The following is a 17,399-nucleotide window of genomic DNA, read 5'->3' as shown; positions in this document are numbered from 1 at the left end:
CCACGGCCTCTGTAGACCCGCCCACTCGCGCTTGCGCAATTGGTCCGACCCGAGAGGCTCCGCAATCCCACCCACCGGAAGAGGGGGTGTGGCGAGCTGAGAAATTCTATATTCACCTTTCAGGAAAAGTGGGGGAAGCGGGGTAAGGGAGGGTCCTCGTGTGTAGGTGTCCGCGACTTTCGCCTGTTCTCATCCTGAGATTTCCAGTCACAAATCACATCCCCAAGTTACAAATAGACAAGAAGTCCATAAGGATACAAAATATTGGAGTTAAATTTGGGGTGGGGTTTGGAAAAGGAAAGCTCACAACCATCGGGCAGTTGAAGAGACAGACGGCGAGGGAGGTGGCCTTTTTTGTAGTCCTCTTTGGAGCAGCTGGAGGTAGCAAATGGAGTTTCCCGGAGGAGGGCGTGGTTGAGGGTTTCCCAAACTCCCAGAGGGGAGGTGGCGAGCTCTCAAAGTGACAACCTGAGTTGTGGGGGGGTATCCCAAAAGGGACAGTGGCTAGTGGATGCAATGCTCCGAGATGGGGACTGACGGGGGAGCTGACTCGATCTCCAGGCTCCCCCGGAATCTTAATCCTCGCCTTCTTTGGAGTTTAAAGCCCGTGTTAGGGAACCGGTCCAGGCTCTGGGAAAAACCTGCCCCCGCCGCTGATGAGGCGTCCCGTTCAGTGGATACATAGAAGCCATGAATCTGCAGCACAGGGACCCCCGAAAAAGAGTCCAGGCCCGAGAAGGCTCCTTAGGGTCTTAGGCTTTGGAACAGGAAGGAACTCGTTGTGCTTTTGGGAAAATCGAGGCCCAGAGAGGTATTGTGATTTGCTCAATGTAACACAGCTAGTTAGCGCAGAGCCAGTACTCGAATCCCTAGGTTCTCCCCATCACACCTGTTGCTTGTACTCCCCTCGTTTCCTTCCTTCGAATAGATAAAAGATCTGTGGAGCCTGGGGGAGGGAAAAGAAAAGAGGGACGCTAGATTCCGTGGAGCAGCAAGAAGTTCAAGAACCACGTGGTGAGGAGAGGAAGGAAATGGGGGTTAAGGGAATTTGTAAGTCTGGAAGGGAAGGCAAACAAACAGGAAAATATAAGAATTTCTCCCTGATAATGGACATGCTGGCAGCATGCTATCCATGAAATAGGTAGCCTTCACAATAGAATGAAATACCTTTAGAGTATATACTGTTGGATAGTTTGTGCCTGGCACAGTACCTAGTACATAGTAAGTGCTTAATAATAAATGCTTGTTGGTTGGTGATAGTGAAGGCCGATAATTCAAAATCATTTTTATTTAGTTGGAATAAGTATATTTAACCTCTGTATTGCAGATTTATCTTCCTAATTATGATTTCCTCGGCCATAGTGAAAATTAGTTTTAATTTCCTGAGAACAGACCAACAATTTAGGAAAAGGTGATCAAGAAGAACATTGGGGAAGGAGAGAAGAAACCCAGTGGTTTAAACTTGGCAGCACATGAATGAAAATTAGCATCTTAAACCTCTACTATGGGACATGCACTGTGCTAAAATCTAGGGATGGAGATGCAAAAGCAAGTGATGCGGTTTAGGGGTTCAGGGGTGCTGGGACCCCAAAATCACAACATGTGGGTCCTGCCTGAAAGAATTCGATCCAGGCCTTGTTCAGCCAAAGACAAGGTTTATTAGAACATCCATCATATTAGGCAGACTCTTAAGGAGTCTGAACATGGGTAAGCAGTGGTTAGATTATAAGAATCCCAGCAGTGGCTAGATTTTAAGAATCTAAGCATCTTAAGGGAGACAAGATGGACCTTATACACAGAAAGACTATGGGAGGGATCCAGGGGTGGCCAAGTAGTCTATAAGGTAATAGAAATCCAGAGACCTGGACCACGTGACCAAGAGAGAATGGAGCCTAGCTAGGATTGAGGGTGGAAAATGGCCCAGGGCCACAGGGAGGTAAGACAACAGAGGGGAGATTGGGTGTAGGCACAGTGAAAGGCCAGTTGATGGGATTATAGCCTCAGGCAAATGCCAGATTTGACCATGTGGGAAAGTCCAGGGTTTTTGCTTTCTGGGGCCCAGATCCCAACCCCATCACAAGGACACTAGAAGCTTACATTCTTAAGGCAGATGACCACACACGTAGAGCAGTTGTGACCAGCAGTTGTGACTTTGATAAATTCCAGGAATGGCGAGTGGACCCAAAGGGGAAGAGATTGAGCTACTCTAAGAACATTGGGAGAGTTAATTTGATCATCTAATTCAGATAGAATTAGAGAGGGTAGTGAAGTGAAACATGTTTGGGGTTTCCAAAAATAACTGACCAGGGAATTAGTCACTGATCAGAAAGGGCAGGAAGTTGCTTCAGGGACGTAGTTACTGGTGTGGATGATGATACATTTGGTAAGGAGGTTGTGGAGGATAATACAAAGTTGGCTGTGGCCTTAGGTGGCAATATTTTAGGGAGGATAGAGTGAGGAAGTGGTGGATAGTGTTCAGTACCTGGATTGAGGAGGAGCCGAGTTCCAATTTTGCCTCAGACACTTGTTAGTGGTGTGACTCTGGGTAAATCACTTAAACTTTATCTCAGTTTCCTCATCTGTAAAATGGGTATAACAATAGCACCTACCTCCCTGGATCGTTGTGAGGATAAAATGGAATAGATAATAGTTTCAAAGCATTTTGCAAAATTTAAAGTGCAATATAAAATGCTAGCCATCATTATTATTACTGTTATTATTAAAGCTGCTAACTACCAAGCACTCTTTATGGTAGGGCTTTTCAATAGAGAATTACTGAGTTTTTAAGCAACTGTGAGTAAACCTACACTTGGGAAAATGAACTTTTTTTTTCTTTCTCCCCAAAAGGAAGAAGCTTTTAACCAAAAAGCTATTCCCAAGCCCCCTTTCCCACCTCATTTGTCTTGGCAGTAAAGATATTTTTGTTTTACCTGACTTCACCCATGAAGGGGTTATAGGATTACTTTGATAAATGGATTGATAGGTCTCTCCAGTTTCATTCTGTTTCTCGTGTAAGTTGCTTGCTCCGGTTGTCTATTTTCTAGCTTTGGCACATTCATCCTTGCTTTTGTGTCATAAATAATTACAGCTGTGATACGTTACATAGATTAGATATGTGTTTTTGCCTGGAGAAAAAAAATGACTGGAATAATAGGAAAAAGATATTTGCATCTGAAATTTGGAGTGTCTCATGTCTAACTGGGGAGTTGAGGGAGAGAGTGCCACTGATGTGAAAAGATTAGTATCTGCAAATCCTTGGATGCCTGAATCAATGTTATAGTTAACAGAGACCTCAGAGATTTAGTTCAATCTTTTCATATTATATATAGATGAGGGAATTAAAGCCTATTGTAGCTAAGCAACTTGTGCGGCACCACAAAACTGGCTGTTCATCAGATAGTGTAATCCAGGTCTCCTGATTGCCATTCCAGTACTTTATGCCTTGCTGCCTTATAATCCCTACAGCACACTTCTTCTTTCCACTTTGAATGATGAAATGAAGATCTTTATTAAAAGTCTTTATGTGCATTAATATAAATAGGAATAGTTACTATGAAAGTTTAGTTGGTTATGTTAGCATTCAATATTTTAAATAAAACATTTAATAACTCAAAGCCTTAATGTTCACCTGGTATCTACTGGTGTGCTTCAGTGCTTGATGATAAATCCCATATTTAGCTTGTGTTTTAAATGTCTTTTCCTTGTCCTTCCTTATCCATCTATTCATTCATTAATTTAAGGTTGTTGTCATCTCTTCTCCCTAAAGCATTTAGTATTTTACTGAAGGTAGAACTCAGGATTGACAAGGAAATTCCAATTCTCTTCTGTAAGTGTTGATTCCTGTAACACCTTAGAAGAAAATATAAAATTTCTCACTGAGGTTAGGGACAGAGGTTTGAGTTTATTTTTAAAACAAAAAATTTGAAATGGAATCATTAAATCCCAGCTCATTTCCTTGACGATGAGTATGAATGGGCACCTAACTGAACAGATGAAAAGGAAGTTTATTTTCTCTATCATAATAATAATAATAATAATAATATGTCACATTTATATTTCTTAGCAGGAAAATGGCAGACATCTTACCCCAAAAGGAGCTGTGTCCCTACTGTAAGAAACAATTTAAACGGTTAAAGTCTCATTTACCTTACTGTAAGAAGGTAAGAGCCATTCTTCCATTTAATTCAGACATTACTCATTCCAAGGCAGTTTTGTTCCAAGCTTCAAAGTCAAAGGAGCTGCAGAAAGAACTGTCAAAAGCTGATGGTGAAGAGACACATAAAAAAAGTCAAAGTAAAAGAAGAAACACTAACCTTATAAAGGCTAGACTACATAGTGCTGACTTAGAAATGAGAACCAATGAGCAGACAAGTGAAGATATGAAGAAGCAAATTAAAATTACCCCCCAAATGACACAGAATCCTACTAAACCGAAAAGGGTTGTGTTTATGGCTGAGAATGGGCATATGCTTTCTGCAGCAAAAAAATTTTCCAAAGCAAAATTTACAAAATATTTACCTAAATCAGGGGAAGACAAGAGCAAAAATCCTTCAGAAATTTGTGGGGGCAGCCCTTCCAAACAGTCTTCTACCAATGAAGATAAAAAACATTTTTCAGGCTTGCTAAATGATTTCGGAATTGAGCACCCAGGACAGAAACTGCTGACAAAAACATTAGACTTGCCTTTCAGTGTTTGTGAGAGTTTTCCAAGTTTTGATAGGAGTCAGAATCCTTATGCAACTTTACAAAGCAATGAGAGAGGCCCCAAAGCTAGGTACCCCATTTCAGAAGTCTTACACACCGTCAATGACTCTCACACCCAGAGAAGAAACACAGGATCATTCTTCTCAGCCAATTATCTAAACTCCTCATTGTACAAGACCCTCCAAACCGGAGGAATGGAGAGCCATCACATTAAACATAGAGCAAAGGAAAAAGAGTTTCACTTTGGTCTAGAGGCAGCTGGAAAAGGGAGTTGGAATAAAGGATTTGAAGGCAATAAATCACCTGAGGTAGAAATATCACAATCAAATTACATGAGAGATGGTCCTAAGAAACAAGTTAATAACAGTGGTTTAGCCACAGAGAAGACACCTCACCATGATAATCCTGATTCACCTTTGTTGCCTTCAGGGAAGCTAGCTTATGAAGGGACTCTTTCTTTGACAGATTTGGGTAACCAAAGCCTCTCTACTTTGGTTTTACAATATCTACAAGAAGAGGAAGATGGATACAAGGCTCTGGTCACTTCAGCTAATCCAGTGGAGAATAAGAAACCAATATCTTCAGAGCCTGACTCTGATCCCAAGACTTGGGCAGCACACACTGAATGTCATCAGCAGCCTTTAAACCCAGCCTGGCATTGTGCTCCTAAAAACGTGACCAGTGGTCACGTTGAAGCAACTGGCAGCAAAAGCCTACCTATGTCTTTGGGGCTAGAGTGGTTTCCAGAACTCTATCCTGGGTATCTATATCTGGGAGTGTTACCAGGGAGACCTCAGAAGGGGAATATTGAGGTCCAAAAACCTCACCACAGTTTCCCAGAAGAAGAAGGATCCTTACAAGGTAAACAAGTATTCTATTTTCAAATATTTAACCCTCCTGAAGGTCTCTTTTTTTTTTTTCACTTCTCAGAATTATATTTTAAATGTATAAAATAAACAACAAAGTATCACAAAGGAAGGAAATACAAGAAATACATGATAGCATCACAATTGGAATAATAACCTCATTAACATGCAGTACTTATTCTATATTGCCAAAATTTTATTATTAAGCCAACCAACCACCACCAACTGGAAATGCCTATTTAACTAATGTTAAATACTAATTCAGACACTCCCAATGTGGAGAAATGTCGATGCTACTGCACTCGGGGCCTACTCCCCAAAGTTCCTCAATCAGTCCAGTCCATATTGCCTAAACATTTGTGTTGGCAAAGAATGTTATTTAATTGTTCCACGTGGGTAGCCCTTGGCTCCAAAACTAAACTGTAAGATTACCTGACAGCAGTAACTGTTTCATCTCTGTGTTGTAGCTAGAACTTTATATATGCCTTTATATTTGACTTTAATAACTCCAATCGATTTCGGTTTTGCTTTTGATCAGTACAAATGTTAAATTGTCGAAATTGTTGAAATGTTGAAAATCCCATCTTTATAAGATGGGGATTCCATTCAATGAACACTAGAATCCTTCAAGGCTTTTTGAGTTAAAAAGTAACTGTAACAAATTTTTTGTCTTAAGGTCAATGAGTTTGTCTTTGGCTAGGTCAGCATCTTTGATGAAATTTATATCAGCCAGAAAAAGATTGCAAATATGTGGTTCAACTTTAATACTATCTAGATACAAATAACTTTTGAAAGAGTTCTGAAGCATTCTGAAGGTCTCTTTATAGATGCATATGACTGATAAAATTAGTGTTTTTACTAACTTTACCCCTTTCCACAGTGATAGTCTAGGTGCCTGACAGAATTATCATTGCCCGTTAAATTGTAGTCCTCCTGTGCCCATTTTCTAGGGCCAAGACTTTGGTAACCTCAAAGGAAAATGAGGAGCAGAAGGAAGAGTAAGTCCTGGGTATGTTATATGAATGTGGAGTGTACTGATTTGGAGCAGGGATTTGATGCTAGGGGTTTAGGCACCTAACTATAGAGAACTTGGGTTAAAAAAAGAAAAGTACAGAAGGACTTCTGTCCCACCTGACCTTAATCGTTCAGCTTTTTCTGAGGCAGAGACTTCTTATTTGCTCCTTCTTCACAGTTAGCCTACAAGTAGGCACAGCCAGCTGGGAGATCTGGATATAGGACTGCTGAACTAGGCAATTGATAACAACTCCTCACTTGTTATAGTTGATCCTTGTTTTCATTGAGCTGTGCCCTGAGAAATGGGATCTAATTCTATAGTTGTTATCAATAGATTTTCCTTAAAGGTTTTTCCTTAGAAGGTTTTTAAGGTTTTCCTTAAAAGGTTTTCCCTAAAAGGGCCCTTCTACCAGGTCCTGATCAGAAGCTTCAAAGCATTGTCCATTATCTAAATAGGTTCTTCATTGGTGTGCTCAAATGCCTCACTGTTTCATTTTGTCAGGAAATTTTGAGAGGACCTTTAATAGGTTTGAAACTCAAGTTAACTCTTGTGACTTGGTGTAAGAGGGAGAAAAAGGGTTGTACTTGGAGACAGGAGACCTGGGTTTGACTCCTAACTCCAATACTTACTTCACAAGAGACCTTGGGCAATAACTTCTCATAACTTCAGTTTTTTCATAAGATAGGGATAATATTTACATTGCTGCCCCCCTCATAAAGTTGTTGTGAGGAGAGGAAAACAACTTTATACACCTTAACTTCTATATAGATGTGAGCTGTCATTATTACTCTTGCTTCCTATAATATCAAAGTTTTTTTTTTCTCATGAGCTCTCTTAATTGTGCCTTCCTCCAAAGAACTCTCCTGTATACCACTGTTATCGAATTTTAGTATGCAAGACAAATGTCTACATGATGATGTTTATTATTAAGGAAGACTAATAGCTAATACCATCATTGTTTTTCAACTTCCTGAGGAGGTTTTCCCTTGCAACCTACTGATATCAAGGATTTTTATATAATCCATCTCTTGAAGTCTTGGTCTCAAACTTTTTCCCTCTCTAGAAACACTATGTTGTTGATAATACCACTCTTACATTTGATTAGCACTTTACAGTTTTCACTTAAATTATTCCATTTTGATCATGAAATTATCCCCGTGAGACAGGCAGGACCGGTTGTGTTCCTATTTTATAGATAAGGAAACAAGTGTAGGAAAATGAAATTTTTTGCCCCACGTCATGTAGCACATGATACTGGAGTTAGGACTAGAATACTGGTCTCATTACTACCAATTGCTTTCTATTTTATAATACTATATAGTAAATACAGTATGATAGTTTGCTTATAACAGGAAAAAGGGCTCTTTTTTGTGTGTTCTAGCACCCTTTGCAGGTCTAGTGGTAGTTACCAACCAGGGTTGTCATGGGGATGAAATGAGGTGATTATAAACCACTTAGCACAATACCTGGCACATGGTAAGCACTATATAAATGTTAGCTGTTATTTTTATTATTATTGTCTAGTTTCTTTTTTAGGTGAAGGTCTTTCTTCCCAGTCTTGGCAACTGGATTGGAATAGAGATGACCTGTTTAAACATCTCAGTAGATAGAAAATTCCCTTTACTTCATTCTCATGAATACAATGACTAGACTAGTGCTTGCATGCCTTAATTTTTTTCATCAGCTTCATTCACTAGAGCAGGTCAAGTAGCCAATACTGTGAGATTAAACTTGTTATGAACAGATAAGATTATTCCTCTAAGCCCCAGTTCAGGTCTTTATTAAGAACTCAAAGTAGGGGGCTAAAACTACATACTTTATCTTCACTAATTAGAGGCCTATTAATATCCAAAACTGTTGAGCTGAAATATCATACCTACTTTTGAGAAAACTCATCAGATGCTTTTCATCAATGTGTATCCCATTCCTACCCACTTTCAATGTGGGATATTGTTTGTAGTTTGATCTCTAAAGAAAAGATGAAGTTTCTCCTCTGAGGCTGAATGACTTCCTTTTATGTCTTATTCTTAGGTCATCTCGATAGTTTCTGATATCGGCTCCTTGATGGCTGTAGTTGGTTTTGTTGCTATCACAGCAGGCTCTAATGTTTTTGGATCAGAGTTGAGAGATATGGGCATTCCAGGGATCTTGGGCTCTGGTGAAAGGTCAAGAACTGTGGCAGCAAATAACCAATATCTTCAAAGATTCTGGGACTTCAATTTGATTTATATTTGGTTTAGAATATAGTGCGGACCCTTGGGGGTTATTGATAGTGATCACTGTCTCCTCCATAGACCAAGTTACTTTGTTTAGGATATCTGCAAGGGTTAGAAACATCTCTCAGGGGGTAATAGAGCTGGCTTCTCTGGAGGCCTGGTCATTTCAAAAGGCTAATGCTGATTCCTTGGGTATTACTGTTCAGAAATCATAAAAACCAAAGAGAGTATGTGTTGAGTAAGAAGAGAACTTTGAGAGATGCCATGCTTAGGGAGCAGGAGGTGAATGATAAACTAGCAAAAAAGGCTACGAAGAGTAGTCAGGGAGGAGGAGAGAACAGTTTCTGTGAAGGGGTGGGGTTGGAATTGTAAGAGGCTGAGAAGTGAGTTCGGGATGGAACTAGAGCCACAGAGAGTAAATAATTTCATTTAGGAGCAATCAGACCTGTTGGGTCATAAGAGACTAACTGAAGCTAGATTTTGTGGTGCTGCCAGGTCGGTGTCTCACTGGCTTAGGGAATTACTGAAACCTGTTCCTGCAGTTTTGGTGAATGACAAAGGTCGTTTTTGGTTAATGAAAGAAAATTCTTCTGGTTCTTGAAAAATAGGAGTTGGTTGGCATAGACTTGGACATTGAGAGGTGGCCTTGGTTGTTGTAGGGTCACAGACCAGGTTTCAGGGAGAAGAGCCAGAGACCATTCTCTGAAGTTCAGAAAAAAAGGAGTTTTCACCCGTTTAAAACATCTGATAGAAAAGCAGGTCTTAGGAAAAAACAGGTGTGTGGGGCTCAAGAAAAAGGAAAGACTTAGAGGGAATGTGCATGTTTCTGAGATTTTTCAACAGAAATAGGTTTCTAAAGATCAAAGAAATGTTTCTAGGGCTTTGGTGATCTTTAGGGCTCCTGGATCCAAAGGGATTCTGTGGATCGGTTTTAGAGTCCAGGGGGCCCAGGCTTCTGGACCTTTGGATAGACAGGTGACTTCTTGGAACCCGATTGATACTAAGACTAGGGTCCAGGTAGTATGGAAAGAACAAGGTTATCGGCTTCAAAGTTTGAGGGTAGAAATTCCCAGTTCATTGTGGCATTGCTAAGATACCCAGAGGCCGATTTAAGAAAAAAGTCACTGGAGGAAAGATCAGGCCTGGGAACTAGGGGTCAGGCCTCTATTTCCGACTGCAGGTCAGCCAGGTCAGCTAGAGGAGTGGTATGTTGATGCTAGTTTCCACACTTAATGTGTGCATGTTGCTTCGAATGGAATCTAGAGAAAAGACTCAGATGCCAAGACCAAGACTTGAGTGGCTATGGGATGGGACAGGCCAAGTGCATTGGTAATGATAAAGTGTGACAGTTCTGTATTGTCCAAAAGGGGGTGAGCATGTTGCAGAGTTTAGGTAAGACCACCAGGGTTTGGGCTGGAATGGGAGGCATGGAGGGAAGACAGGTTCTTGGTAAATAGGCAGGATGTGGCATCCAGGAGTTTAGGGTGGGACCAGAATTCAGTTTGGGGTAACAGTCTGTATTATACTATATAATACTATCTTATTTAAATGACACCAATTAGTGGTGGTTATGAAAGTGGAAGTGGGGTCCATAGTTGGATTTGAGTAGGCACACTTGATTGGAAGAAATCTGGGAACCAGGATATTTGTGAAATTTTGCAATGTAGTTGTTTCTCTTCCTACATTATTTTTCTTCCTCACAAAAAAACATTTTCCCCCAAGGTTGGGGAGTACACTTTTTTCCTTTCCATTTAAGATTGTTTTCTCCTCTGGCTAGTTTTCATTTTTATCATTGTGATGTTTTTAAGTGATATTTCTTGAAGCCCATGATAGCTCTCTTCATTGTGACTTTTGATAGTAACTTGTTCTTGCTTAGCAGTTTTCGTCTGCCCTGTAAAGGTCTTTAGAGACATCGCACTGTACCTTATTGAGTTAATTTACACAGTTTCCAACTATGATAATGAGATTGGATCATAGAATGGCGGGGGAGAACACTTTCTATTCATTTCATGTGGTTGGAAAGGATGTGGGACAACGTTGAACATAAGTCCAGGACAAGCATAAGCTTCCCTGTTTCAAAGTCAACGCACCTGCATTTATTCATGTGTGAAATATGGGCAGGAAGTAATTGCTGGTTTGAGTTTCAGATGGAAATGAGATAAAGTAATGGTTGCTAGTTAAGAACTAGTGAGAGTGAAATAGCTGAGACGTGTGGAAAATTTGGTGACCAATAGTATTAATGCTATAGTGCAGCAGAGCAACATTGTTTTAGGTAAAATGTTGATGATGATGTTAGATCTCCTCTGACATTCGTGAGCCCTGGCAAGTCATTTCATCTGTGGCTCAGGCAACTCCATAGGATTTGATAGGTCAGAGAACCCAAGATGGGATCCTGGCTTTGCCTGAGTGACTGCTTGGTCAAGCCATTTAACATCTGGACCTCAGTCCTTCATCTTTAAAATAAAAAGGTTGATCTGAGATGATTGTTTAAGTCCCTTCCAACTCTAAATGTTTGATCTACTAAGAAGTGGAGAGGTTGCCTGGTGCTCAGTTAGTTGAAGCTCTAGGAAAAAGGCTCAGTATATTATGAGGACAAGAACCTGAATAGCTTTTAGATGGGACGGATGAGGGGAATAGCTTTGGAGATAAGTAGGTGTTGGGAGCATGCAAGGGAGACCATGGGAAGCAGACAAATTATAAAATAAGATAACCATGGTTTGGGCAATATTGGAAAGAATGAACAGCAAGTAGGTACTTGGTTGGTACAAGGAGTTCCCTATGTGGATAAAATCACTCAGTGAACATATATCCAGTATTTGTGTGTATATGTGTGTGTATGTATGTATACATATACTGTAGATAAATACACATTTATACATGTGTATATTCAAATACATCTATATATGTAAATGTGTGTATGTATATGTATATGTGGATATATATATATATATATACACACACACACACACATATATACATACATATATACGCACTGGTAATGTTATAAAGGATCCACATAAAAAAGTTACTGAGCACTGCATGTGCATCAATTAACTTAAGAATTATGAACTTCCAGAGGCAGCTAGGTGGTACAGTGGATAGACTCAAGTTAGGAAGATCTGAGTTCAAATCCAGCCTCAAACACTTATTAGCCATGTGACCCTGGGCAAGTCATCTAACTCAGATTGTTCCCCGCCTCCCCCCCCCCCCAAATTACTAACTTCCTTAAACAGACCAAGTTCAATTGTCATAATTCTTGGGGGCCTCAGACTGTTGAAAATTTTCCTGGCTGAAAAGAGCTTTGTATCAGGGTTTACATGACAAGTGTGCAATGTGTTGCCTAAGTCACTCTTCTCTTTTTTGCCTAGAATCATGACTTTTCTCTAGCCCATCTTGGGGAACTTTCACCACTAAAGATACTAAATTGTCCCTCTCCTAGGAAGATTTAGTGGGAGGAAAGGGACAAATTAGATTGTTAGGACAAAGGTGAAATTGGATGACGTATTTCAGCAAATTCTGTTTGCATTCATAGTTCTGGAAAGAAATCTGATGGATATAAAAATTGGAAAGTTTCCATCTTGGCTTACAATCTCCAACTTCTCTTTAATGGGACCGCTGGGAAAAGTACAAAAAGGTGAGACTGGATTGATGACGACTATTCAATTACTGGGTTTGGATGATTTTACAAACTTTCTTTAGAAATCTGTGGTATCTCTGCCACTGGGTTTGTCCTTTTGTTTGTAAGAACCTGGTCCTATCTCTTTATCTACTCTTGGTTATGAATTAGCATGAAAACCTGTATAATTGATACCTATTGAGAATCGCAAACCTCATACTATGTAATGTTTTTCCGTGAAATAGTTGACCTCCTCTCCTAATGAAGAATAAAACTGCTTTGGAGAAGTTAAGTTTTTAGCCTTTCTGGGCATTTGAAGGAGCTAGATTAATTGTTCTTTAAGATCCCTCTGACAGAAATTTATGGAGTTATACTTTCATCTCCCTGACCAATAGCCTGAGAGAAAAGACCTTGAAAAGTAAGTCCCTGAATTGGAGTTCACTAACAACTAGACTCATGCTTCTTTTTAAACAGCCTGGATTAAATACCCAAAATATGTCAGTTTGAAGAAGGGTAGCGTCGGTGGCATCACCATGCTCTTTGCTGGATACTGGGTCCTTTGCTGCAGCTGGAGTTTCAAGCACCTGAGTAAGACTTCCTGGCTTTTGGGCTTGAATTATAGACCCGTAAATGATGATAAAATATATTAGGGATTGATTCCTCTTCTGCTCTACCAAGCAGTGCCCTGTGCTTCTGACCTTTCATTTTCCACAAAGTTTACGCATACAAAGTGCCTTTGCCTCTCAGCAGCTTTCTAGATTCCTCAATATTCTAATAATGCTCATGTGGCTTCTCCCACTTGCTGAGTATTTTGATCACAACTATACCTGCCCACTCATTTTTTTAGGTCCTTTGATATATAAACCTTGAGTCCTCTAGGAAAGAATAATCTTCTCACCCAAAGGGAAGAAGTAGTCATTTCAGGCTTCATATTTGGATATAGATAAATGAACCCTTTATAGATCTAGATTGAGTCCAGACTAGGGGCTAACAATGGAACCCTCTAGGCAACCATGCATGAGGCTTTTGAGTATGGCTCTAGATCTCTAAGTCAGAAAAATCAGACACAGTGACCATTTGAAGGCCTAGTTAAATCAGCCTGACATTTAACCCAACACACTCTTTGTAAGCCTGGTATTTCCTACTAATCAAGCTTCCTAACTTTGATAACACATTCCCCCCAGCCCTTTTTTTTTCCCCCCTGTTGGAAGTAGCCTTTGAAGGGAAGGCACCAGGAACAAAGTGTCATTTGAGCTTTTGACTTCATGAGCTGTTCAGGGTCTAGGCCGAAAGAAAAACTTAATCTGGGACTTTGAGTCTCAACTTGTACAAAAGGATTTTACTTTACTTTAAGGTCAATAATTGTTGCCTCTCAAACCTTACTTCTTTTTCTCTTCTCTACCCAAAGAGTTGCAGCGTTGGCGCAAGCCCCACTGATCTGGATACCATGCATCATGTCAAGAATTCTTCTGACAGACTGGAAGAGACACAGTGAGAACCACCGCAACTTATGTTAAAGCTTAAAATTTCAATGGGGAAGAGGAGAGGAGGAACAGTAAAGTTCCTGAAGTCCTACGTGTATAATCCAAATATTAGTGCTACCTGTATAATCTATATCAAATTGCTTGCCTTTACAGGGGAGGGGAGGGAGAGAATTTGGAACTCAAAATTAAAAAAAAAAAAGAATGTTAAGAATGGTTCTTACATGTAATTGGAAAAAATGAATAAAATATAATTTAAAAAAAAGTAGTGCTATAGGAATATTATTCTCATTGCTAGGATCTTATTACTTGGAAATTACTGAAAAGAAAAAATGGTCAAACTAAATTTGTGCCTGATCACACAGACTGACTTCCTTGGCCCATTTGAATGGAGGGTGTGGAGTAGAGAAGTAATAAGTGTTCATTTTATTAGTTTGGTGCACTGTATTACAGTTAACCTGTGTGTTGGAGTCTTAGTTTTAAAAGGAAAAACAGGTAAATTGTGGTAACTACAACTCCTACTAGGACTTAGCCAGGAAAATAGATGCTTTCCCCTCAAATTTGGTTCAGATCTAGACTACTGGTACCAGCTCCTTCCATATTTCTATATGGGGTTTCCATATTAGGAAGATTTTATGGCCTTCCTTTCTAGACCAGGAATTTCTGAAATAATCTTTAAGGGAAGTACTTTGGAGCCCCCAATTTCCCATCTATATAATTTATGTGCTGCAGTCCTTTACTTTCTCACATTAGAGTAATGCTACTGTACCAACCTTCCTCTAGCACCTTTCCATTGACCTATGTCATAATCTACATTTAACAACAATGTTAAAGACTTACCTTTTCCTAGATCTAACATTTGTATTTTTAAAAAGGGTCTTCTCAAGACCTAATTTCTTGGACCAAAGGAATGATCAGAGGTGGGAATTTCTGGCACTGTAAAGCTGAAGAAAATATAGTTTTAGCCAGGTGCCTCTCAAGAAAAAAAAAACAAAGGAATCACAACATGTAATCATCTACCTGAACATATAACCAGTTGTGTTAGGGCACTCCATTGCATTAGGTAAGGGTTAGGATATTAAATGTTATTTTAAACCTTTAAGAGGAAGACTGCTAAACTCAATTGCCTAGCCATGAATGTTATAGTAGAAGTCTACTTCAATAGTAAAAAGACTATAGCTGTTTCAGGATACTCTAGTTCACACATCATATGATCTATTAGAGAGTATGTTTTGTATCAATTTTTGCTAGGTAGTTGCCTCTGTTTAACAAAGCTAACAACTTCGAGAAAGGAAAGTCCTCATCAGTTTGCTAGTATTTTTTTTTTAAAGAAAATGAACCCACATCTAATTGATGCCATTGAAAGTTTGTCAGTAAGTAGCCAGATTTTCATTAGCACAGATTTGACACATTAAATTGATAAAAATAAAGTTGCTTTGAGTCTAAATTAAAACATTGTACTCTTCTTTCTGCACATTCTCTTGTAATCTATTCACATATTCAACTAATTACCACTATGGAGAACTTAGCTCTATTTCTCTTCATCCTCACCCAAATGCCAGGTGCCTGTAGATATTTGTTTGGAGGTCCAATCATCACCTCATAGTCATTATGTCCAAATAACTTATTTCTTTCCCTTTCCACACCTCCATATCAATTCTCTTATCTCCATCCACAATACCATTGATTTAATCACCAAGACTCCAAATCTATTATCTTCAATTCTTCTTTATAACAAGTTATATGCCTAGTATCTAATATTTCAGGTCCAGAGGATGATCTGAGTTATTTCAAAGGAAAAATCCTTTCCATCCCCATTACTACCATACAAATCCAGACTTTTATTTCATGCCTGGATTATTACTACAGCCTCACCGTTCTCACTTTTGCCATTCTCCTTCCTCTCAAATCATCTTGCACAGTCTTTCTAAAAATCTACTTTCATCCTATCTCTCCACTCATTAATCTTGCATACCCCTACAGAGTAATGTCCAAACTGTTTCACTTTGCTTTTCAGGGCCCTCTCTAGATAACAGAGTGGCTCTATAATCTTCCCGTATTCCCAACATTTTTTTCCCTCAACCATCCAGCATCCTCGTTGTCTCTCAAACATACTGTATGCATTTCTACTACTTTGTTGACCCAGATTCCATTGTCCTTCAGGGATCTACTCAAGTTCCACCTCTTACATGAATCCTTCCCAAAAGAAGCCAACCTGTACTGCTTTCTGTAACATTTTGACTTCCTCTGATATAAAAATAGAAAGGTATCATGGTGTAGGACAGAAGCCCCAGGTTCAATGGCCCTAACCAGATTAAAGTACAATTGGGAAAGTTTTAGCCAAATGAATAAAAATACAATAAAACTGAGATAATGTTAGTTTGTGGTTTTGAAATCAGTATGCGTCCTGCAGGGTTCCATTTCTATTTGAGTTTAACACCACTGGAATAGTGGATAGAGAGTTGGGGTCTAAGCTAAGAAGACCTGAGTTCAAGTCCTACATCTAGCACATATTCACTGTGTGAGTCTGGGCAAATCACTTAACTCTCTCCCTCCCTCCTCTTTCTTTCATCCTCCCTCCTTTCTTTCCTTTCTTCCTTCCTTCTTAATCTCACCCAGGTTGGAAATAGATTGGTCATTATGGACTACTGTGTTTTTCTGACCTGAGTAGTCCTTCTGCACCTTAGAACTCCTTATCCACCAGTCTCATTCTTACCCAGCAGTAGGGATTATACGCATTTCTCACCATGCCCTCTTTAGACATTGTCTTTCTAAGACCAAAAGTTCTTAACCATTTTGTGTCATGGATCCTTTGGCAATCTGATGAAACCTGTGGACCCCTTCTGAGATTGTTTTGAAATATAAAATAAAGTACATTGGATTAAAAAAAAACCCAAGTATATTGAATAAATACAGTTATCAAAATGTTAAAAGTTCCAAATTCACAGACCAGGTGAATCTCCAAATAGGAACTTACTTTAAGGCTGTAAGATTCAGATAAAGTGCCAACCTGCATTGGCAGAGTTTCCTCACCCAGAAGTTCCTTGTGCCAATGAAATCACAGGTGCAGCCCTATTGATAATATGAAAGTCATGAGTGGTACAAATTAACTGTCCCATGTACATGTCATCTATAAGATTAAAAAAAAGCATCTCTCACTCGGCCCTAGCGCAGTAGAAGCAGAGAGTATGTATCATCACATTTAAAATAAGTGCCAAGTGCCTTCATCGTGCTGAAGGCAACTCTTGTATTAGTACAAATTATGAGACTTTGCTACCTCTTAGAAGCATTTCCAGTCACACATGGCAGATCCAGCTTATGTAGAACCATGTAAAATATGAAGTCATGTGGATTTTCTTTCTTTCTTTTTTTTTTTTTAAGGCAATTGGGGTTAAGTGACTTGCCCAGGGTCACACAGCTAGTAACTGCCAAGTGTTTGGTCTGAGGTCGGATTTGAACTCAGGTCCTCCTGACTTCAGGGCCAGTGGTCTATCCACTGCG

General features: G+C 39.5%; 1 protein-coding gene across 5 annotated transcripts; it reads left to right on the top strand.

The window, feature by feature from the left end:
- Positions 1-139: 139 nt before the first annotated feature.
- CUNH17orf80 (chromosome unknown C17orf80 homolog) lies at positions 140-14,092 on the top strand. Of its 5 annotated transcripts, none has more exons than XM_027872900.1 (5): positions 140-381; positions 4,064-5,565; positions 12,334-12,435; positions 12,892-13,005; positions 13,826-14,092. In XM_027872900.1, the coding sequence occupies exons 2-5, from the start codon at positions 4,071-4,073 to the stop codon at positions 13,852-13,854; spliced, it is 1,740 nt and encodes a 579-aa protein (XP_027728701.1). In that variant the 5' UTR covers positions 140-381; positions 4,064-4,070; the 3' UTR covers positions 13,855-14,092. The 5 variants fall into 5 exon arrangements, with proteins under 5 accessions (XP_027728701.1, XP_027728699.1, XP_027728702.1 ...); XM_027872898.1 differs by lacking the exon at positions 140-381 and adding an exon at positions 390-811; XM_027872899.1 differs by lacking the exon at positions 140-381 and adding an exon at positions 845-1,014.
- The last annotated feature ends 3,307 nt before the right edge of the window (positions 14,093-17,399 follow it).

The sequence above is a fragment of the Vombatus ursinus genome, unplaced genomic scaffold, assembly GCF_900497805.2.
Source record: "Vombatus ursinus unplaced genomic scaffold, bare-nosed wombat genome assembly UNPS02014801.1, whole genome shotgun sequence".
Lineage (NCBI taxonomy): Eukaryota > Metazoa > Chordata > Mammalia > Diprotodontia > Vombatidae > Vombatus > Vombatus ursinus.
Note: the sequence above shows the minus strand (reverse complement) of the source record. Positions and strands in the feature narration are given on the sequence as shown.